This window comes from Lissotriton vulgaris, chromosome 11, assembly GCF_964263255.1.
Source record: "Lissotriton vulgaris chromosome 11, aLisVul1.2, whole genome shotgun sequence".
NCBI lineage: Eukaryota > Metazoa > Chordata > Amphibia > Caudata > Salamandridae > Lissotriton > Lissotriton vulgaris.
The window spans coordinates 546753776-546777629 of NC_141699.1; the positions used below are offsets into that span (position 1 = coordinate 546753776).

Genomic DNA, 23854 nt, shown 5'->3' on the forward strand with positions numbered 1-23854 from the left:
TGCTGTCCATGTCTACAGCCTCTCCTTCTCGCTTAGCATATGCCACTCTGTTGGTCAGTGCCTCCAACTTGTCTTCCACTGCTCTCAATGCACATACTATTTTGGGCTTATATAAGCCATCTCGGAGCAGGGCTTTCTAACCTGGTGTAAGCTTCAGTTCTTTAGTGGACTGTGTGCTAGCTGCTTTTTCTTGCACTCTGGGTACCACTTCTGGGGTTGAAGAAATCCTCTTTTGTCAGTCTCCCAGATATGGTTCCCAAATGATGTTCTACCAAGAGGCCATAGAGTGATTAAGGAGCCCAAGCACAGCCCCTTTCCTCAAGTGGGTCCACTTCAGGATACCCCTTCACTATTCTTAGTGAGTTTCTGCCCCAAACAAGGAAAGGGTGCCATCCAGTATTTTGCAACCATTGTTCAAACCCCCCAGGGTCATGAACACTTTTTCTCTTGCTTCATTCTACCCCAGCAAGAGTCTCTGGGCATCATCTTTGAACTGCCTTGACTCTGGTTACGCTGGGATCCTGAAAATCCTCCCCTCAGCTGTTGAGCACCAGCAATACTACCAGCACTGGTAACCTCGAGGTTGCTCAGGCTTCCACCCCGAGTGGCACCCCACAGGGTCCCTGCTGCCTGCCTCTGCTCACTTCTACATTCACGAGCTGTGCCACCAGTTGATCAGACGCAGCATACTAAAAGACACCTTTGAGATAACGGTTGGAGCTGCTGCGTTAAGAACTTTCAAGGCAGAGGGGTGTCCAGTACTCCCCTCCTTGCTCTGACCTCAGAAATGCTTCAGAGGGAGCAGCCAGCTGGTGCAATACGGGGGGCCTAGATGGGACACCTAAGAGAAACCACCATCTTGGGGCCTGTCAGCCACAATGGCAGCTGAAATTTGAGACAAAAATATATTTCCAAAAGTGCGTGAATCTGAAATTTGAGTGATAAATCATGTGGGTCGGTGGACTATTATTGCATATATTATTGCAAAATTCAATTAGTACTATACTGTCTTCTGCTGTGATGGTTTATTATATGAAGCCACATCAAATGGCACACATAGATTACTTGAACTTCCTGCAACTCCTATTTTATAACCAATTTGAGAAAGTTGTGAGGTTGAAATTGCTTTTGACCCAATTTTCTTTACATTTTATTGTGGCCAAACAATCTAAATGGGTCAGGTTTATTGTTCCCTGTATAATTATGGACAACCCTTAGCTAAACTAGATTAAATCACAAGCAGTGGAGCTTCAAGCAATGCTACAAAAATACAAGTGCACACAAATTAAACAAAAACATACAAAAGCAATGAAACAAGGGAGGGTATGTATTGGTTGGAAAAAAAAAGGTTATGCTGAGGTGTACCCACCTGGTTTAGATGATAAAGTCATTGGACGCCACCATGTAATAATGGTGAACTGCAGGGCAAACCTTTGTTGCTGCCGGTTGGATTTGGGTATATGCTGCCTTTTCACTGTAACACCAGCAAGCCCTTTGGATTTCAGTAGTGGCAGGACCCGTACCTGACCACCATCTTCCTTCTGACTGCCAATACATCAACCATTTAAATTATTTCCAACATGACCTGCATGTCGCAAATCTACACACAAATCCGAGATAAAGAATGTCCTGGCCCTCCTAATCACTCCCGATTGAGATGGGGGACCAACAAATTACTAAAGCAAACATTGCTGCTATTTTAGTTTTCTTATTCTTAAAACCTCCTACACTAAGTTGATGGGGAAATTAATTTCCCCCGACTTTTTTTCTACAATTTTAGTTATTCCTAAATGTTGCAATGTGTAGGATCTAGATACCAAGAATAATGGCAAATGAACCAAGCCTTGCAGTGAACTCTGTGTACACTATGCATTCGCTCAGAGTCGTCTTAATCCAGCTAATTGTGAATTTGAAGACACAAGTCAACGGTTTGCCAACAATCTCACATACATTACAATGACTTCTACAGAAACGATGGCGAATTACCTCCTCCTTCCCCCACTTCTAAGCAACAGAAATAAGTTTGAAGACTGGAGTAGTGTCTATCCATGTGCAGTGCAAGTGGCCTTTATGCAGAGGACACTGAAGATACAAAGACTTAGGCAGCAAAGGATTTAAGGACAGACGCATTACATCGCTGCAGTATCACCTACGTAACAAATCGGATAATAAAGTCCACACAGTGGCAGGATAAAATGAGGGACATAATAACAGAAGCATATCACATGGTCATAGCACTACACTTGTGCTGCCACTTCCGCCAAATCAATGAAACTGCTATACAGACATTCATAATCTTACCTGTGCTGTAAAATATGGATGTACAAAATTGTATATTTTCAATGTAAAATTTAACGAAAACCTGGTAAAGGTATGAAAGGAGGTTTAACAGTTTCAAGCATGAGTTTTTACACAAGGCAAAATAATTAGATTTGGCCTGCAGATTTACATAGGCAACAAGGAAAGAAGCAGGTGCAGAGGGAGCTCTCTCACATCCCTCAGAATGCTCAACCGAACTCTCTCTAGCTCCAGTAGCCCATAGATCCGGTACAGCTTTTGAGCCAACACTCCAACCAGCCCATTGTTCCTCTGAGTGAACATATCTTCTAATGGGCTCAAACATTTGTGATCATTTTCCACTAAAAGGCAAGCGAAACATCCATAATCTCCATTCCTAATGCATACCATGGAAAGAAAGCCTGTGAGCTTAGATTTATAAAGAACTAGTGTCAGGAGGATAGGCAGGAAGTGAAAGAGGTTTGGTTTTCTAAATTTGGTGGAAATTGCTTTTGCTACATACGGAATCCAGAATTTTATTCTTCACGTCTGAATACCAGTATGCACTTTTGTGATGTGTAATGCGTTTTAAGCTACTGAATAACTGTGTTACAATTTGATTCTGTGGCCAGTAAGAAGCACCTCTTAACCACTGCACAGAATCAATTTTAAGCCAAATAAATATTTCCTGACCCTTACAAAGCACTGCTAATTTTGGGAGTTAAGACTGTGGAAGACATGCAACTACTCACTGAGATCTGGACCCAATCAAGTACGATTCAGCAAACTCCTGAAAACAGAGCTATTCAGACTTGCTTTCTAAATGGACATTACAAACTCTAGGACCCCCCGATCGCAAAGCATCAGCGATGGGCATTTACCAAACCTGGATGGATGTATTCTCCCACAGAAAGGCTTTTCTTCAGACCGGACATTCATCCCATCATCTTTGTGCTCTACAGTAACCAAAAAGTTACATTCAGAACTTTATATAACTCCTAAATAAGGCTACTGAGGTGAAGCACTGCAAGACATTGGACCACAATCCCCATTGGAATACCACTCTGGGCCATCCGTTATGAGGACCATTGTGCGTTTGCAATATATAACAAGAACTGACAAAGACAACAAATGTGGCAGGCACTGCACGCAATACACACAATGGGGCAGGTTAATGCCCTTCTTTCATATGAAATTGTTGAGTATAAAAAATAAATTAAAAAAAACAACTTTTGCACATCTTCAAAGACAAAGCCAAAGGCACACTGTAACCATCCATAGTATATACCACAACTGTATACTAGTCTCATTAGCGCTTGCGACAAACAGCTAAAGCTGTCTATATCCAAACACTAAAAATATTGTTAAATATTACTGCTAAAAGTTCAACATTATCACTAGCCATAATAGATAACAAAATCAACAACTCTACAAGAGTGTAGGGAGTCTGACATCAAGAGAAGGCAGAGCCGGGATAGCACTGAAAGTGTAATAAAGCTGTGAAAAATACAAGCACCGTGAGGCCATGTGATCAGATTAACTTGCTTCCTCGTGCAAGCAGCATCTGTGCAACCATCTAATCACACAAATACATTACCATGTGGTTCAACTGCTCCATGACGCATTCCACAATTTCTGATTTACTCTCCAGCAGTTCTGGTGCAAACTTCTCATTCAACCACGCCTGGTTTAAAAAGAGAAGAGTGGAAGGTGAGATACCATGAAAATACGGCTAACTATACAGTGCCAATGCCTCTTTGACCCCTCTCCTACAATCTCATGGTAAGAAGACATGTAGGGGCAATCTAATGTTGTTAAAGCTGAGCAAGCAGAGAAATGTTATGAAATTCAAAGGAGGCACAGGGAGGTATATTAAGGCACTCTCTTCCCCCACACTGCTTTTCAGCCACCTGAAATTATCACTACACTAAACACGGAGCAGACCATCTAAAAAACTGTGAGGTGGCTAATTAACATATGCTAGTACACCTCTGGGACTGACGTCACAGAAGTGATGTTACAGGAAGTAATATCATAACCACACGATATCTCTCAATCTAATGGGAATGGACCTACCTGGGAGTTACATCTAAGATACAAGCTTCGCTGTATAAATGTAAATATGTACACAAAGTATGTATTCTAGTCATAACTAATACACACTGTCTGGGAAGGCACATTGGTGAAAATTCTGTGCAATACACAATGCTACATAAAAATGTCGAATAATAAATATGTAGTTTTTGCATGGTATGGTATGAAGTTAGAAAGAAACACACACCCAACATGAAATTCAACAAATTAAGAATGCAAAATTGTACTTAAAACGCCATGCAAAGAGGAGCAATTATCAATATTTCAAACTCATGACCTTGATACAAGTTGTGACAAATGAAGCAAAGGGAAATTATTTGTAAAATATTTTTTTTAAGGACTAGGTGTGTAAGGCTTGGGTTTTGCTTTGATCGGAATGAGCTGTGAGTGTACTATACGAAAAACTAACATAGTCACAACTGGAAAAGCAGAAAGCTTTTTGGGCATTTTATTTTACTTTTGATCAATCACATGCTTGTTTTTTCATATGTAAAAGTTTAATGGAGCATAGATATGACATTTAGAAATAGTAGGTCTAACAAATAGAATACGCTGGTTGCTTTTTAATGGTTTGCAATTAATAGGCTAAGAGAACATGGTGGGTGGTTCACTCAACAAATGAGTATCAAAATTCTATCCTGTTCCATCCTCAATGATGGAGACAAACAGCAATGTCTTATAGCCATGTGTTATGGAGTGTATGCATGTGGTGTGTAGTGGAATTATGTGGTTTGGATTGGAATTGTTCACCCTGCACACTCACACACTGTTCACCCTGCACACTCACACACTGTTCACCCTGCACACTCACACACTGTTCACCCTGCACACTGACACACTGTTCACCCTGCACACTAACACACTGTTCACCCTGCACACTGACACACTGTTCACCCTGCACACACACACTGTTCACCCTGCACACACACACTGTTCACCCTGCACACACACACTGTTCACCCTGCACACACACACTGTTCACCCTGCACACACACACTGTTCATCCTGCACACACACACTGTTCATCCTGCACACACACTCTCACACTGCTCACCCTACACTCTCACACACTGCTAACCCTACACGCTCACACACTGCTCACCCTACACGCTCACACACTGCTCACCCTACACGCTCACAGACTGCTCACCTTGCACGCTTACACAATGTTCACCCTGCACGCTCACACACTGTTAACCCTGCATACTCACACACTGCTCACCCTGCACGCTCACACACTGCTCACACTATACACTCACACACTGCTCACCCTACGTAATGTGAAAAGACCTAGCACTGCCCTTTGGCCTGTGTTGTACCGTACAGTAGGTTGGGAGTAGTTGCGCTTGATTGGTTGAGGCGTCCCCTCCTTGCTACTCCCCTCACAGAGGGCCGGCTGCCTCAATGAAGCTCCCAAGACACGTGTTCAGCTGTTCTTTGTTTTAGCTCCTGTGTGTCAGTGCACCGTGTAAGCGCACAAGCATAACCTGCTCTCTCTGGAACAGTCACTCTGCACTCTGTCCTCAGCAGCACTCAACAGCCCTCGACAGCCCTCTGCCCTCGACGGCACTCTGCCCTCGACGGCACTCTGCCCTCGACGGCACTCTGCCCTCGACAGCACTCGACGGCACTCTGCCCTCTACGGCACACAGCCCTCTACGGCACACAGCCCTCTACGGCACACAGCCCTCTACGGCACACAGCCCTCTACGCACACAGCCCTCTACGGCACACAGCCCTCTACGGCACACAGCCATCTACGGCACACAGCCCTCTACGGCACACAGCCCTCTACGGCACACAGCCCTCTTGTTGGACTTGGCCCTTTTCCATGAAATATTTCGCTTTTTGCTACCCCTAATTTAGGATGTCCCCCCTTTATAATGAAATTGTATAGGCCCTGCGAGGCCCTGCGAGGCTTTAATGGTCTGTGTATTATTGAAATGTAATGTGTATTATTGAGTTGTAATGGCCTGTGTATTATTGAAATCAATGCTAGGTGTTGGTGCCCTCTACCCTCAACATGGCTGCCACTGACCCCTGCTACTGCAGCGTGGTCTGATTAGGCGCACTCTAGTAGCCAGGAGCTGGCTGGAACCCTTAAACAATGTTGCCATACCAGCCTGCCAGCCGGCCCATAGCTAGAATGAGGGAAGCTCCAGGAACCTTCCAGAATAGGGGAGGCACCAACTGCCACTGCCAACTGACACTATATAAGGAAAAGGAGGGAAACTTTCTAGTCAGTTGGGGCATCACTGACCTGGGGAACCCACACAGGAGTTTAGGCGGGAGGGCCTAGTGAGGAACCTATGCTACTGGGAGTGACAGGATTTAGGTGCTGCCTTTCAAGCTGGGTGAGGTGTCCTAAGCTAGCCCCCCCGATCTGGCCCAGTGGTAGGGAACCCCAGGGACCATCTGCAGTGACTGAAGAGAAATTCCTCAGGCCTTCAGCTCATCACCCCCCCCCCCCCCCCAGTAACTTCAAGTAACCAGTAACCAAGGGCACAGAGCCATCCAAGCGCCAAGAAGACTGCTTTCTGGGATCAGGTACTGGACTGTGCTGCCCTGCGCATCCCCTGCCTACAATTGGGCTGACATTATTCCCCTGACTGAACTGTGGGCGAAGCGCTGTGAAGTAATTGACTCTGCCAAGCGCTGTGTTGACTCTGCCAAGCGCTGTGAAGTAATTGACACTGCCAAGCGCTGTGAAGTAATTGCTCCCATCCTGCTTGCCCTGAGGTAACTGTGGCCTCCAGACTCTAGCGCTGAAGTCCTACTGCGAGGCACTGGCATTTTAAAGCGCTTCTCCCCCTCAGGAAAACATCCGGTCAGCGAGGCGCTGCATCTGCCCTGAGCGCTCACCTGCTGACTCCGAGCGCTGCGTGGGCCTGTTGCTGTCTGCCGCTGTCGCGCAGCGCACCGGATCGCCCCCACAGCTGCGGAGGCGCTGTGACGTCCCTCGGCGGCCCCGGGAGCTTGGAGAGGGCCGCCGCGTAATCTAGTCAGGCCTCGTTAGGCCTGAAGCCAGAGCGCTGCCTTCGTCACGTGACGAGGGGTTCGGCCTTGTCATTGGCCGCGCCCCCGTCTCCTGGTGCCGCGATTGGTCCTGCGGCCGGGCCCACACTGTTCCTACCTTGGCCGTCTTCTCAGGCCCCTCTGACACGGCCTGGCGGCTGAAGAGAGCTGCATTTCCCTACGGAGGGGGCCGCTGAGCCTGAGAGCCCCCCTTCGCTTGCCGCCCCAAACGCAGGCCCAGCTTCGCCCCGGCGCTGAGGCTCCAGGAACTGCCCCCGCGTCACACAGGGCCGGAGCTGCTTCCCCCCAAAGTAGATACTTAGCAAGGGCCCCGGAGGGCCGAAGAACACAAGGTAACCCCCTGGGGAGGAGGGCGATAGGCCGAGGGAGGCCCGAGGTCGCCCCTCCCCCGGGGTTAGCTGAGACTGGGCCCTGTTGGCCCCCCTTCGGTTGTGCCTCAAGAGTATGGAGTTTGAAGACTGCAATGTTATAGTGCACCATATTTACAAGTCTGCAATGTTATAGTGCACCATATTTACAAGTCTGCAATGTTATAGTGCGCCATATTTACAAGCCTGTAATGTTCAGAGAGCACATAATTGTAAGCTGAACTGTTCATAGTGCACCGTATTTACAAGCCTGAAAGGTTATAGTGCACCGTATTTACAAGCCTGAATTGAGAGGGAGATTCACTTCACTGTCCTGAATTTTCTTGCAGAGGTGGGCTTCCATAGAATTCTGATGATCTAATCTAGGTCGCAAGCCAGCCGGAATTCACAAAAAGAAAAGCTTGTCACAATGTTCTTTGGAGTTCCTTGTTGAACTGATAAGTACTTGCCGATATGTTGTAAGGAAAAGAGTCCATGAGAGGCTCTGGTGTGATATTTAAATGCATTACTATAGACGCTTCTTGTAGGATCCTCCAGGTTAATACAGTTACCCCGTTGCCTGTCAGAGAGTTTGATACGACAGGCGGGGTCAGTTAGTGTTTCACTGCTAGATGATCTGGTTATTAATCTAATGAAATGTTCACCTATTTATAGGAACTGTAACTGGAACGTAATTCATGAAAAGTCTCAATGTGATGCTGACGAATTAATAATGCAACGCTCTATTTGAAAGCTTATATAAAAGATCTTGATTCTTTCAAATACAACTTCTGGTGTGGTCTCCATTATTGCGCCACTGGGTCTTACATTGGATGTGTGCGTTAAGTAGCTGCTTTACACACAAGCCCCTGGCTGTCTTGCTGCTCGTGCCATGCTACCCCCTTGAGGGCTGGTAACCCCAGGTCTCACACCTCCACAGCACTCTGCCATCAACAGCACTCTGCCCTCAACAGCACTCTGCCCTCAACAGCACTCTGCCCTCAACAGCACTCTGCACTCTGCCCTCCGATGCCTGCCATCTACTTTCAGGGCCCCGTCTTTTTCTGCGGTGTTTAGTTTGGCATGGCCGGGGAGCAGAGAGCTGGGCGCTGCTCCGGGTGACGTGCTCGGTTTCAGAGGGTGCTGTGACACTTCTTAGAAGAAACACTCGCAGTGTTATGCAATCTGCAGTTCGGGTGGCAGGACTGAGAGGCCCGAGACATGGATAAAAAGAGAGTATTGGCTGTAAAGTCATATCAGTGTAGACTGCAATGCAGAGGGAAATCATAAGTGTCTCATGTAGTTAAGGTTTAACATTCCACCCCTAAAGGCATTAAAACACCAAGAGGGCAACTGAGACATGAAAAACCTCACAAATACATCACGAAAGCCCTAGGAGATGAATATGAGGATACCACTGGGGAAAACGGGGGCGGGGGTTAGGCCACAGAAAGCACTTCATGTGTCTTAAATCTTTAGGTAAATTCCTCTTTCCGTTCAGCACCAAAGTGAGCACCAATGACACTCACCTCTTCCAGTCGACGAATCAGCTCTGCAGGGGTTAGGAGCACCTCATCACTCCCTGCATCAGAGCTCTGATCAAACAGGTCCAGCTCCTCTGCCATACTCCACCAGGATCAGAGCACTGTCTGGTTCCAGGGAGGCCAGAACGTGCCATACAACCAGAGAGGCAACAGGGAGAAGACGTACCACACTGCCTATAGTGAATAATAAAAAAATATTAAAAAATAAAATGCAACAGTCTTAAGGTTCCATTCCCTTCATCTCAAATTACACACTCTCAAAACGAAGAACAGGAAGTCTCAAGTCACATCAAGTTCTCAGATATTCTCAACTGCTTCAAGCACATTTAGAAAAACTGTTGGCTCATTTTCTAGGTTTTGCTGAGGTGCCTGTCTGGTGTCGGTCATAAGCACTGCCACACGCCTGTTCCAATGGGGTGTGCACACCTGCAATGGCTATACCCACTCAGTCGCATCACTCGGAATAAGAGAGATCTTATCGAATCGTGGAACTGACGCCTATTATTGAGCCAGAGACCCGGGGTGACCTCATATAAATTTGCTGACTGTCCCACTGCAAATATTTACTGACACCAGGTCAAAATCAGCAACACCCACGTTTTCCCTGCTCTGTGTTAAGAGCATCAACCTGCAGGGTCTGGTGACTCCTTATTTTCAATTCCATCTGGGTTCAAAAGATGCTTTCACTTAAAGGGCCATCATCACTTCTTTTGTTCTAGTCTCATCCTGGCTGGGAGCTAGTTGTAGCCCAACACCCACACCAATGCCAGCGAGGAAGCAAGCGCACTCTGCTTATGGTCATGTCCACGATTTTAGAAGATGAAACTTGCGAGAGAGAGTGTGTAAAATAACAATTGAATTACCCAACTAGTTACAATTGGCAACACGTGATATGGCTTTATGGCAAAGCAAGTAATACCGGGACGTTACTGGTGATGGATTTGAAGGAGCTGGTGTGGGGAGGTAAATTAAAGAAACGATGTTTGTTATTAGTGTGTATAAGTTGGTGAGAATGGGATGTTTTCGAGCTTAGTGTGGGTTGTATTGATTGCCTAATGTTTTTATTTCAAAAGAAATACATGGCAAATGATTTAGAGTTTTTCTAATTAAATTAAATGTGGTGGTGTACTTTATATTGAAAGATGTCAAAACCAGAAAAAAATGACAAAGTAAATGTATAAAAAAAATATATTGGGTCAGTTAATATTTTGTAATTTTATTATTTATTAGAAGCAATATACGCTAAGCAAGATTTTTGGTTTTAAGTTCACAGGGAATGAATTCACGCAAAGTTTGACACGTGGGGCAACTTGGGAACTGCCTTAAATGATAAACAATCAAAATTAATGTTTCTAAGGAAGACAAATGACTGACATAGGTTGTGGAGCAGCACTATAATGTGTCAAAACAGCTTCTTTATTCAAATGCAGGAATCTGTAGGTAGGCTCCACAAGAGGTGGTGTTGCTGTCTAAAGCTTCTGCACCTCCCAGGAGCCACTCCACAAAGGAGAGTTATGAGCGGAGGTGCATTTAACCCCTCCCCTGCTGATGATGGAACCGCTCTGTCATCAGCCGCGGTGGCGCTGTGCTGATGATGGAGCGGTTCCGTCATGGCCCACCCGACGCTCCTGCGCGGATTCCGCGCCTGCGCTGAGCGTTCAATTGAGCGGGCGGGGCCATGACGGAACCGCTCCGTCATAAGCACAGCGCAACCGACGCTGGTGACGGAGCGGTTCCGTCACCAGCATGCGCCCGCCGCATTTCCGCCCCGCCCCCTTAGCACTGCGGCGGAATAGCCGCTGCAGTGAAGGGGTTAAAGGTCAGAGTCTAGCCTTTAAAGAAAATGTGACATTTTGCCTGCTAAGATTCTAGGCCTGTGTGTCACGCCGACTGGTGTTGCATGCACAAATTGTTTTTAGGTTTCGAAACCTGGCGAGGGGCGAAGCCCCTCCCAGATCGAAATCTATTGTTTTCAATAGTGAGGTTAGGACAGCCTCTGTTTCCAATTGGTTAGCTCCATAAATGGAGACTAGCCATTGGGAGACAGAGGCTGTCAATCGCGCTTTCTCACGAAAACGCGATTCGGGGGCGTTTCTGGTGCTTTTTTTAAGCCCCGCCCCTTTGTCCCGGGCCGCGCTGCGATTGGCTGCCGGCCCGGGACACCCCCGTGACGTCATTCCCGGGCCGCGCTGTGATTGGCTGCCGGCCGGGACACCCCCGTGACGTCAGCCAATCACAGCGCGGCCGGGACCTGACTTGTTTATGATCTCTTAGCCTCAGTCTGCAGAATCGCCAAATGTTGTTGTAAAGTATAAAAATAACAGAGAACGGAGATACCCGTATCTTACAGGCAGATCCGACGGTCTCTCCCGGGAATTCACCGATATGTCCCCTAGCTCTCCTATGGGTCGGTATCTCGTGACCTCTGTGTACAGTGGGGATTTGTTAACATCTCTCCTCTGCGGGAAGTGCAGATACGGAGACATCGCCGCAGGACCTCCAGAGACACACAGCCCCTCCAGATAGACAGCCCCAGTCAGTCTCTGCTGCGGAGCCGAGGAGGTGTTCGCGAATCTGCATGTTTCTCACCGGGGCATTTCGGTAGCAGCGGTTCCAGCCGAGCGCGGCCGGGATCTGCTCTGCCTCATTCATCACTGGCCTCTGCTCTGTGCTCCTGTGGAGGAGAGGGTACAGCTGTGGGGGAGAGTGAGAGGGGAGCCTCAGTCCGGCAGCTTCTGCGTCTGGCACCTCCAGGGGCTCCGCTCTGTAGAAGTCCACCTGCTGCCCCAGTGCCGGGAATGTAGCGCCTTGAACACCAGACGCCGGAGGCGGAAGCACGGCGATCCACAGTCCAGGAGTGCAGAGCACACTGGGCGAAGCTCGGGACACTCAACCTCCGCGTCTTCAGATCAGCAGAGACGACACTTCAGACTCTGGCACTGTATGGAGTACCGACGTCAGTGCACAGCAGTATAGACTGCCCTTTGAGCCTCCTGGTGCTTGAAGTACCGAGGGTGGGTGCCCGCTGGTAGACGAGATGGGCTCAGACTGCAGGAGCCTCCGTGTCCGGGTACTGGTGTCTGAAAAGCTGCAAAACAACGCTTTAGCCTCCCAGCACTTCAAGGGTTTAGAGGGTTAGTGTACTGTTGGAGAAACTGGGAACTTCGGAGCATCCCGGTGCTTAAAGTGCCTAGAGGATGGGTGCTCCCTTGGGAGAGCCTGGGAACACTGTAGCCTCAGGCTCCGCCGCCAGAACCATCTGCATACACAGGCTGAGAGACGCCGGGAGCACCGGAGCCTTCGGCACTTTAAAGGTGCAAGTATGCGGGGTAGACAGGGTGGAACTGAGATATGCAGCCCATGCGCTTCAAAGGAGCAGGGGCGAGGTGCGGACTGACGCGGGACTCTGAGCGCCTTCCAGGGCTCGAGATGCAGGTCACAGATGGGAGTAAGCGGACTGGAGCCCCTGGCACTGCAGCTGCACAGACGCGATCCTAAGCACTTCCGAGTAAGTGCCGGTGATACTGTGCACACTGGATACTCCCGCACTTCCGAGGTGTTGCACCCACTGCACTGTTCATAGTGTGCGCGCGCTTACTTCCCATGGGTTGCACGCACTGCGCTGCGCACACTTGATTCTTCTGAGATGCAGTACACGCTGCACTGTGCACGCTGGACACTTCTTCACTTCGGAGATGTTACACACGCTGTGCTGCTCGCGCCGGGTGCTTCCGCGTGTCAGGGATGTTGCGTGCACTCAGCACTGGATGCTTCTGTGTTGAGCACAGCTTACAACGCGCACTGGTTGTGACCCTGGAAGGGACAGGACCGGACTTGCCCTGCGCTCGGCGTTTCTCACAGGGGGTCTCCGCCTTGTCCCGGGTCCTTTACTCCCTCCTCCTCTGGGGTATCGCAGCTTTCCGCCTGCACCGGAGCTGGACTGTGGTGCGCTGGAGCTGGCGCTGGGATGTACAGACTGCCTGTCCCGCTCTCCCAGATAGGATCAGCCTGACATATCACACGGGGCGGGGGGTCAGAAACCTCAGGCAAGGAGCTGACACTGGCCGCGCTCACAGCCCGCCCCTTTTACGAGAACCTTTCCTCTCACTACCACCACCTCCAGCACCCCTACCCCAGGCACTCTCCTCTCTCCAGCAACCTCCTCTCGCCAGCACTCTTTTGCAGGTCCCCTTCCCCCCCACACCTACTGTCACTTCCGAGGAGCGCCTCTTCTAGCGCCCCATTCTAACACCTTGCTACACCAGCAATTCTAACCAAGCAGCTCTCCTCCTAGCAACACCCCTGTACCTCCGTATACCCACTCTTTTCACCTGCACCCCTTCCTCTACAGCCCCTTCTACTTACCAGTAACCCCCATCCCACAGAGCCCGCCCACTCACCAGCACTCCCCTTCCCCGAGTATTGCTTTCCTCAGCACCCCTTCTGCTCACCACCCCTCCTCCGCCAGCAGCTCCCCCCTCAGTAGTACTATTCCTCCACAAGCACCCCTACTCTCACCAGCACACGTTATCAATTAACACTCCTGGTCTCACCGGCACCCCGCTTCTGACCACCGCCGCACCCCCACACCCCTTGGTCTTTGGCGGGAATACCCCGCTGTCTGCCTCCTGGACTGGTGGCCTGTCCTAGCACCCTCATCGCGGGTCTGCGACGTATTTAAACAATGTTTAACCCCTTCCCCCCGTTCGCATTTCTCTCCCCTCTTAAACTATTTGTTCTATTTCCCCTTTCATAGCCCGCTCACCTCTTCTCTACATCTCGCCCAAGAGCCTGTACAACCCCACTCTTCCATCCTGCCCGCTTTTCATTATGCTTTAAAGTCATCGCATCTCTCCGTTGCCCTCACTCAAGCACCCTCGTTTGTACTCTCTACCCCCATGCCCCCCCCCATATGTCCCCGTCCCTCTCAGTTCCTTTTCCACCCAATCCCTCGTTGTTCCGTTACACTATGCTGAAGGCAGCACCTCGGCCTGTCCACCGGTGAAGCCCCTGCGCAACCTCGCTCCCTGAAGCCTGCCAGTGCTATCTCAAGGGAAAAGGGACTCATTTCCCACACATCTTTCCTACTCTATCCCTTCTGGAATGTTTTGATCTAGCTGAACACAAGCTGTGCCCCCCTCCACGCCTGTCACAGCAGGGGGGGCGCCTGCCACCGACACTGTGCCCCATACACAATGGGGCGCATGCAGACAGCGGGGAGCTCGAACCCCCACTGTTTCCGACCCTCTCATTACAGGAGCATCGAGACCCGACGCAGAGCTCCGTCTACAGAGAGCCCATCTGCCCCAGTCCTCGGCCCCATGGTCTGTGTGCTACAGGAGCACAAATGGCCCTGGGTAATGGCTTGCAGCGAGACCCTCGCTTCCAGAAAGGGGGGGGGGGAAGGTGTACACCAGCAGCTCTCTTTCAGAGTAAACATTTTTATTCCCATGCTGTATTTTCTCTGTGGTTTGCTTACTTACTGCCGGCCTACTATGTAATGTAATGTCCTTCTGCTGTTTACTGTGTGTATGTAAAGCGCTCTGATACCTACGGGTCGAGCTAGCGCTATATAAAACTTTTAAAATAAATAAAATAATGTGGGTCTGGTGCATCCCTTCAAAGCTCTTGCTTGGTACTGGGTGTTTGGTTCTTTCGCTGGAATAAAAAGACGCTTTTACACCGGCGTGACCCCTGCGTTCAGTTCACACAGGGTGTCTTTTGCATTCTGTATTTTCGGTGCATCAGCTACCTGAACCTCCTGTCTGGAAACCACCTTCAGACGAGCGCAATGCTGCCTGCGATGGGAAGGCAGAGACAGAAGCAGTGAAATGACTGCAGTTTGAAAACAGCGCCAGGATATAGTTTGCAAGCTGCTGATCAATGCCTCGTCACTGGGAGGCAGTGTCCTACCTGCTATCACACAGGAGAAGCAGGTACCCCTGGAGTTACTCCGTACAGGCAAGTTCAATACAGGTCAAGCTTAAAAGGAATGTCGCGTTTTAAATAGAGTGAAATGCAGTGAAGATTATTATGATCATTATTATTATAATTATTGTTGGTATTGTTATTATTAGTATGGTTGTTGTGTTTGACAATAATAACAATTATTATAATTGTTAATATTAATAATAATAATGACAATATTAAGGATGATAATAATATTTTTCACTGCATGTCACTAGTTGATTAAAACAAAGGCATTCCTTCTAAGATTGACCTGTGTTTAAATATGTTTATGCGTCCTCGTTTTTTTCGTCTTTCTACATATTTTGCATTCTGCAGCACACATAGAAAGAGGAAAAAGCCTCAGAGGATTGTTTTTGTGCAGGAAGGTGTTCCTTACTGCACAAAAACAATCTTGCCTGCAATGCAGGCACCATGCCTGCGTTGGCGCATGGCAGCTACTAGTGCACTAGCATAGAGGGAGAGCAGGAAAGCCCAGGGCATTTTTTAGGTTTCGCCTGGCCGTAGCACGCTGTGCTTCGCCCAGGCGAAAACTTTTGTTAACAGTATGGATGTTCGTCCCGCCTCTGTTTCCCATTGGCTAGCTCTATAAATGGACGCTAGCCATTGGCAAACAGAGGCGTCCGTCATCCTGCGAGGCGACTTGTGGGCGTTTCTGAGAATTTTTCTCATCCGGCCCCTTTGGACACGTCAGTGCGGCGGTGGGCGTTTATTTTTTATTTTTTTGGCTGCCTTTTATTTGGTCATTTGCCCCGACCTCTGGCGAGTGCTTGCTGCTGTCCTGCCTTCCTCCGTCCCCCCTCCCGCTGTCCGTGTGCCCGCCCGCCCCCCCTCCCACTGTCCGTGAGCCCGTTAACCCTCCCGCTGTCCGCCCCCCCTCCCGCTGTCCGTGAGCCCGTTAATCCTCCAGCTGTCCGCCCCCCCTTCCGCTGTCCGTGAGCCTGTTAACCCTCCCGCTGTCCGCCCCCCCCTCCCGCTGTCCGTGAACCCGGGGCACATTCTTGCGTCCTCCAAAATTCAGCCCTGAGGAGGTTCTTGCTCCTGCCCCAGGGTGTAACCATCTGCGAGTGCGACCCTCCCACCGAAACTCGGGGCTTGTGCTCGGGTTACTTCGGATGCGGAGTTAGAGCAGAGCGTAGCCTGTCCGTACACAGCGCCTTCCTTCTCTGCCATGGGGCTCCTCCAGGCGCCGCTGTGCAGCTTCATTGGTAAGAACTGAGCGGTAACAATGCATGAACCGGGGTCCCAGTGAGAGAGAGCGCACGCTGAGCTAATGCTGCCCGTAAGGGCCGTCCTGCAGTTGGGTTTGTGGCAGTGACTCAAACCATGCCACTTTGTATACAGTTGTTTACACATGTCTCTGCCTTAGAGATAGGTACAAATGAAGCCTACAAAGGCGAAACCGTTGCATTGTAAATGCTTGTTTAAAATTGTCACCTTAGATTCTGTGTTTTAGAACGACTCATGTTTAAAATTGCTTGCACTGTTCGCTGTTCTCCTGCCGCTCCAGCCACCACCCGAGGCCTCAGCCAATCGGCCGTAGGGGAGGAGTTAGAGGTGGAGCTCCGGCTTTTAAGCACGACATAGCGCAACCTCTGGCGATTCTAGGCCTGTGTGTCATGCCGACTGGTGTTGCTTGCGCAAATTGGTTTTTTTTAAATTGTCACCTTAGATCACAGCTTTCCAAACTTTTCATGTTGGGGACACACTTTTTGGAGATGCATCATTTTGGGACACAGCAAGGCAGTGTAGGGAGCGAGCGTAGCATAGTGAGCCCGAAACACCTAAGGGGTGTTCGGGGGGTTCTCACTCTCTCTGTCTCTCGATCTCCGTCTCCCCATCCCTCTGTCCGTCTCCCCATCCCTCTGTCCGTCTCCCCATCCCTCTGTCCGTCTCCCCATCCCTCTGTCCGTCTCCCCATCCCTCTGTCCGTCTCCCCATCCCGATCTCTGTCTCACGATCTCTGTCTCACGATCTCTGTCTCACGATCTCTGTCTCACGATCTCTGTCTCACGATCTCTGTCTCACGATCTCTGTCTCACGATCTCTGTCTCACGATCTCTGTCTCACGATCTCCGTCTCACGATCTCCGTCTCACGATCTCCGTCTCACGATCTCCGTCTCACGATCTCCGTCTCACGATCTCCGTCTCACGATCTCCGTCTCACGATCTCTGTCTCCCTCCCTCTGTCTCCCTTCTCCCTCTGTCTCCCTTCTCCCTCTGTCTCCCTTCTCCCTCTGTCTCCCTCTCCCTCTGTCTCCCTCTCCCTCTGTCTCCCTCTCCCTCTGTCTCCCTCTCCCTCTGTCTCCCTCTGTCTCCCTCTCCCTCTGTCTCCCTCTGTCTCCCTCTCCATGTCTTCCTCTCTGTCTCAGTCGCTGCCTCGATCTGTCTGTCTGTCCCTGTCTGTCTGTCTGTCCCTGTCTCCATGTCCCTGTCTCCCTCTCTCGGTCTCCTTCTCAGTCTCTGCCTCGGTCTGCTGCCCCTGTCTCTGCCTCTATTTGTCTCTGTCTGTCCCTGTCTCTGTCTCGGTCTCCCACCCTCTCTGTCTCCCCCACTCTCTCGCCGTCTCACTCCCTCCCTCCCTCTCTTTATCTCTCTCCCTCCCTCTCTATGCCTGTCTCCCTCTCTCTCTCTCTCTCCGTCTACCTCTCTCTGTCTGTCTTCCTCTCTCTCTGTCTACCTCTCTGTGCCCCTTCCTCTCTCTCTCCCTCTTTCTCCTTCCCTCTCTCTGCCTCGGTCTTCCTCCCTCTTGTCTGTCTCCCTTGTGTCTGTCTCCCTTGTGTCTGTCTCCCTTGTGTCTGTCTCCCTTGTGTCTGTCTCCCTTGTGTCTGTCTCCCTTGTGTCTGTCTCCCTTGTGTCTGTCTCCCTTGTGTCTGTCTCCCTTGTGTCTGTCTCCCTTGTGTCTGTCTCCCTTGTGTCTGTCTCCCTTGTGTCTGTCTCCCTTGTGTCTGTCTCCCTTGTGTCTGTCTCCCTTGTGTCTGTCTCCCTTGTGTCTGTCTCCCTTGTGTCTGTCTCCCTTGTGTCTGTCTCCCTTGTGTCTGTCTCCCTTGTGTCTGTCTCCCTTGTGTCTGTCTCCCTTGTGTCTGTCTCCCTTGTGTCTGTCTCCCTTGTGTCTGTCTCCCTTGTGTCTGTCTCCCTTGTGTCTGTCTCCCTTGTGTCTGTCTCCCTTGTGTCTGTCTCCCTTGTGTCTGTCTCCCTTGTGTCTGTCTCCCTTGTGTCTGTCTCCCTTGTGTCTGTCTCCCTTGTGTCTGTCTCCCTTGTGTCTGTCTCCCTTGTGTCTGTCTCCCTTGTGTCTGTCTCCCTTGTGTCTGTCTCCCTTGTGTCTGTCTCCCTTGTGTCTGTCTCCCTTGTGTCTGTCTCCCTTGTGTCTGTCTCCCTTGTGTCTGTCTCCCTTGTGTCTGTCTCCCTTGTGTCTGTCTCCCTTGTGTCTGTCTCCCTTGTGTCTGTCTCCCTCCTTTTGTCTCCCTCAATCTATTGCCCTCTGTCTCCCTCCCTCTGTCTCCATCCCTCGGTCACCCTTCTCCCTCTGTCTGTCTTCTTCGCTCTGTCTCCCTCCCTCTGTCTCCCCCGCTCTCTGTCTTCCTCCCTCTATCTCTCGCCCTCTGCCTGTCACCCTCTGTCACCTCACCCCAGCTTACAAGGCACATATCGATATCATAGATTACTTCGACTCCAAATTCTCCTCTTCAAAACTCGTTCACTCACCCACCCTCTTCTGAGACCCGACAAGCATCCCTCAAGGGCATTTCTAGGTAAATAAATACCCCAGCCAAATTCATATTTTAGTGCTTCACCACTGACATGGCACCTTCCTCAAGGACCTGGATTCCAACTTTATAACAGCCCCCTCACATCCGCCCCATATTGTGTTTGGTGACTTCATCTTGGATTGTAACAGACCACATTATTCATCTTCTCTTACTGGACAACTCTATATCCAGAACAAACAACCTGCCATCACATTTTCAGGGAAATATTTTCATTATCATACTAATCCTTAATCCACCCCCTCACCCAATATAAAGTCCTTTCATCTGACCGCTCCTTAACTCACATGCTTTATGCTTGTGAACATATGCACCCGAGTACTTCACAGGTCTTTAAAAGACCATTTACATGATAATGGGGCTTTGTTGTGAATCGTCGCCCCCATAGAGCAGAGTGTCTCGGAGTCTGTGCTGCCGTGGCAGACTCCAAGACACTATTTCAAAAAATTGGCTCGTAATCAGTTATGTGCTAAGTGGCCTACCATCCTGCGACACACCCACCACTTGCAGGCGACACAGTACTGTGTCGGGACACACAGTTTGGAAAGCTCTGCCTTAGATTCTGTGTTTTAGAACGACTCAGGTTTAAAATTGCTCGCACTGTTCACTGTTCTCCTGCCGCTCCAGTCACCACCCCGAGGCCTCAGCCAACCGGCCGCAGGGGGAGGAGTTAGAGGCGGAGCTCAGGCTTTAAAGCACGCTGTAGTGCAACCTCAGGCGATTCTAGGCCTGTGCGTCACGCCGACTGGCGTTGCTTGCGCCAATTGTTTTTTTTTTGTAATTGTCACCTTAGATTCTGTGTTTTAGAACGACTCACGTTTAAAATTGCTCGCACTGTTTGCTGTTCTCCTGCCGCTTCAGTGAACCACCCGAGGCCTCAACCAATCGGCCGCAGGGGGAGGAGTTAGAGGCGGAGCTCAGGCTTAAATGCACAGTACACCGCGGGAGTGCAGCGGACGCGCCGGTTGTATTCCTGAAGGCGTGCCAAAGGCAAGCCCGTCCGCGCCCTGACGGGTCCAGGGACCATGCCATTTCTTAAAATATTCTTCTGAGGAACTCAGATCATTTGCTAAACAGTGCTTACCCCTTGATGCAGCTGCCTGCAACCGCATAGGGACTAATGGTATCTCTCAAAAACTTAGCCCTCATCCTGTTCCTACCTGTATTCCTCACCATCCCCCTACTCTCGACCTAACCATCATTAAACACTCCACCCTTCGCATTCTCTACCTTAACACACGCTCCTTAGTCAAAAACCAGCTCAACATCTTATTGCTCTCATCAGACAAACCAGATGTACTTTTGCTCACTGAAACCTGGTTGACCCAGGACTCTATCCCTGATGTACTGGCCGCTCTACCCCAGGACTACTATATACTGCAGACCAACCGATCCTCAGGTAGGCCTGGTGGCGGAGTCGCCGCTATTATACTCAAAAACAAGTTTACTTCTGCATTTCCTCTGGTTCTGCCAGCGGTGGAGAACATAGTCATTAAACTTGACTCCAGTTCTGGAGCTCTTATTTTTGTCTTGCTTTATCGCCCCCCCCCCCCCCGTCCATGCCTAATTTTCCCTTCTCTCTATGTGAACAGCTGGCCAACCTTCCTATGAATTTCACCAACATTCTACTCATAGGCGACTTGAACTATTGGCTCAATGACGCCTTAGGTGGGCCTCATGCTGCAGAACTACTCGACTTAATATCGAATCTGAACTTTGTCCAACATATTCATTCTGCCACTCACATAAAAGGCCACGCATTGGACCAAATTTGGTCCACTAATCTCACATTGACAGAACTGACCATTTCCCCATGGATATGGTCAGATCACCATCTAATACAATTCAATGTCACACTGCCTCCTAAGACCAAGACCACCACAACTGAGGGTGGAGTGACAAGAAAATGGAGGGCCCTAGATAAACAAGCTTTCGGTGAAACACTGGCCAGCTCAGTACCCACCTACAATTCAGATGTTGACTCCATGGAAACAAATATTTCCACATGGTTACTGTCGGCCTGCAATATCCATGCCCCACTGACTAAATGTAACCGTGCTCGCCTCTCTGACTCCCAAAAATGGTTCTCTGCTGAGCTAGCAAAATTAGAAACTTGAGCTCCGTCAAAAAGAAAGGAAATGGATATTACGCTATTTCCCTGAAGACAAACTACAGTTCTCATAAGCCCGCAAAGAATACAAAATTGCCATTTTGGGAGCTAAAGCAGCCAACTTTTCACACAGAATATTAGGCGTCCAGAATAAGTTGAGGGAAATCTTCTCAATAGTCAACGCTCTATGCAACCCCGAGAGGATCCTTCCCGAACAGACACCTACTCAAGACCTATGCGATTCTCTGAATGATTTCTTCCTGGATAAGATCTCTAATATTAAAGCCAGTATTTCCACCACATCGCATAGGGAATCTTTGGACAATTTGATAATTAATGTATCCACTTTGGACCATTTTCCCAGCATTTGCCCTCTGACCTTCTCAGATCTACTGACTCGTGTCAAATCTGATTCTCCTAACCATTGCTGCCCCCCCCCATATTATGAGGGATGCTGTCTCTGTTTTACCACACAGTGTGCTACCTTTTCTCAATGAGTCACTTACGCAGGGCAGGGTCCCTAGTCCCTCTAAGAACGCAATAGTGGTTCCCCTACTCAAAAAAACGGGGGCTGATCCTGCGAACCCCTCTAATTATCGGCCTATTTCTCTCCTTCCTTTTTTGGCCAAGATCCTAGAGTCTCATGTCACTAAGAACCTATTCAACTTTATAGAACGGACAGAATACTAAGAGTCGCGCATGAGGCAGGCTTTCGGCCCGCCCACTCAACGGAGGCTGTAATTCTGGCTATGTTGGACACTATGAGAGCCAATGCTGCTAAGGGTGGCTCTCAGGCTCTGGTGTTACTGGATTTGTCGGCCGCTTTCGACACTGTCGACCATAAAATTCTGTTGGACCGTGTCGAACAGGCCGGCATACAGGGATCTGCCTACAACTGGATTAAATCCTTCCTTGAAGGCAGAACCCAAGCAGTCTGGCTCGCCTCCTTCACTGCTCCTAAGCTTGCGACCCCATGCGGAGTCCCACAGGGCTCGTCCTTTTCCCCACTCCTGTTTAATCTCTATCTCCGGCCCCTGATCCATTCCTTAAAAAACCTGAAGGTAACCACCTTTAATTATGCGGATGACCTCCAGCTCGTTTTCACACTGGACAGTTCCTCTGATTCCATCCATCACTTTCAAACCACTATGCTCCACATTCAGAGCTGGGTGGACCTAAACCACCTGAAACTTAACCCTGGCAAGACCGAATTAATCTTGCCAGGGAAGAGCGAACTTTCTTGGGGTCCTCACTACTGGTCGGCAGAATTGGGTCCCTCCCCTGTCCGCTCTTCATCTGTGAAAAGTCTGGGGGTCATCATCAACGCAGACCTATCTCTCAGAGGCCAAGTGGGGGCAGGGGTCTTGTCCTGCTTATTCCAGCTATGCAGGATTAGGAAATTTGCCCACTTGCTTACCCACTCCGCCCTGATACAGGTTGTGATCGCTTTGGTATTGTCTCGCCTTGATTTTTCCAACTCTATTTATCTCTGCCTTCCATCATGCCTACTCAAGCGCCTTCAACTGGTACAAAACCAGGCCGCCAGGTTAATTCACAAGCAACCCAGATGGTTATCTGCTAGACATCTGTTGGACAAACTTCATTGGCTGCCTATTGCCCAACGCGTTGCCTTCAAGTCAGGGAGTATAATCTTCAAAGCCCTGCACGGCAGGAGCCCCAAATTTATTAAGTGCCTGATAGTAAGGCACACTCCTCTTCACAAATTATGGTTCACCCATCTTCAGCTCTTGTCCACCCCCAACTTCAAGCTTAAACGCCAGGAAGGGCATAGGTTCTCTTACCTCGCCCTCAAAATTCTGGAACTCTTTGTCACTAGAAATCTGGATGTGCGACAATCTCCTGGGATTCAGAAGGTTGCTTAAGACCTGGCTGTATGAGCAAGCACTTGCATAAACTTCTTTTGATGTGACTCCTGCCTAATCAGCGCCATGAAACCTCTGGGTGACCGTGCACTCTATAAATTCCTATTAAGATAAGATAAGAGTGAGAGCCGAATACTACCTCCAAATATGTGAGTCTCACTGGTAATTTGAAAAACTTGAGGTCTCTGCACTTCATGGGAGCTTAACAAAACTGCATGGTTTGGAGGCATGTTTTTTAACTTTTTTTTCCAAACTCTGTTGTGTAAGAGCTTTACAAGCCCTCCGATATCGGTCTATGTTAGTAATTACACAAATACAAGATTATGGACAAGTGCTGAAACTTTTCAGACACTCACCACCAGTCAAAGATGGGGTTGCATCCATCATTGTTCTTTATCTCACTTCGCCACCCCAGTTCAAACCCAGCCATTTGCAAATCGGTCTTGACCCTGTGCCTCATGGGAACTGTCCAGCCTGAGCTGCCAAGCCAGGTCTTCCCTGGACCGGAAATAAGCATCCGGGGACCAGTTTCTGGGTAACACCCCTCATCAGCCAGGTTATCCTCAATCCAGTGGCAAAGTGAGCAAAGGACCCAAGTCTGGGCCTACCCTGCAAACTTAGGGCGAATAAAGTAAACACAAGGAGATGATGGATGAAGCACTAAAACTTTTCAGACACTCGCCCCCAGTCACAAATCCGGGCTGAATCCATCATCGTTCTTTAGCTCATATCGCCACCCCATTTCAGACAAAGTCATATGCAAATAAGTCTTGACCCTGTTCCTAGTACCGCCAAGCCCGGTCTTCCCTGAACCAGAAACAAGCATCC

The 23854-nt window shown here is 49.4% G+C and overlaps 1 protein-coding gene across 3 annotated transcripts in view; it reads right to left on the reverse strand.

The window, feature by feature from the left end:
- GINS4 (GINS complex subunit 4) overlaps window positions 1-23854 on the reverse strand; it is an 82829-nt gene that overhangs the window by 57772 nt on the left and 1203 nt on the right. For 2 of the 3 annotated variants that reach the window (XM_086943602.1, XM_086943603.1), the window contains exons 2-3: window positions 9284-9472; window positions 3875-3961 (exon numbers count right to left, since the gene is read on the reverse strand). In XM_086943602.1, coding sequence (XP_086799728.1) covers window positions 3875-3961; window positions 9284-9379 — 183 coding nt within the window. In that variant the 5' untranslated portion in view covers window positions 9380-9472. The remainder of the gene's footprint in view (window positions 1-3874; window positions 3962-9283; window positions 9473-23854) is intronic. The other variant, XM_086943604.1, reaches the window with a different exon arrangement.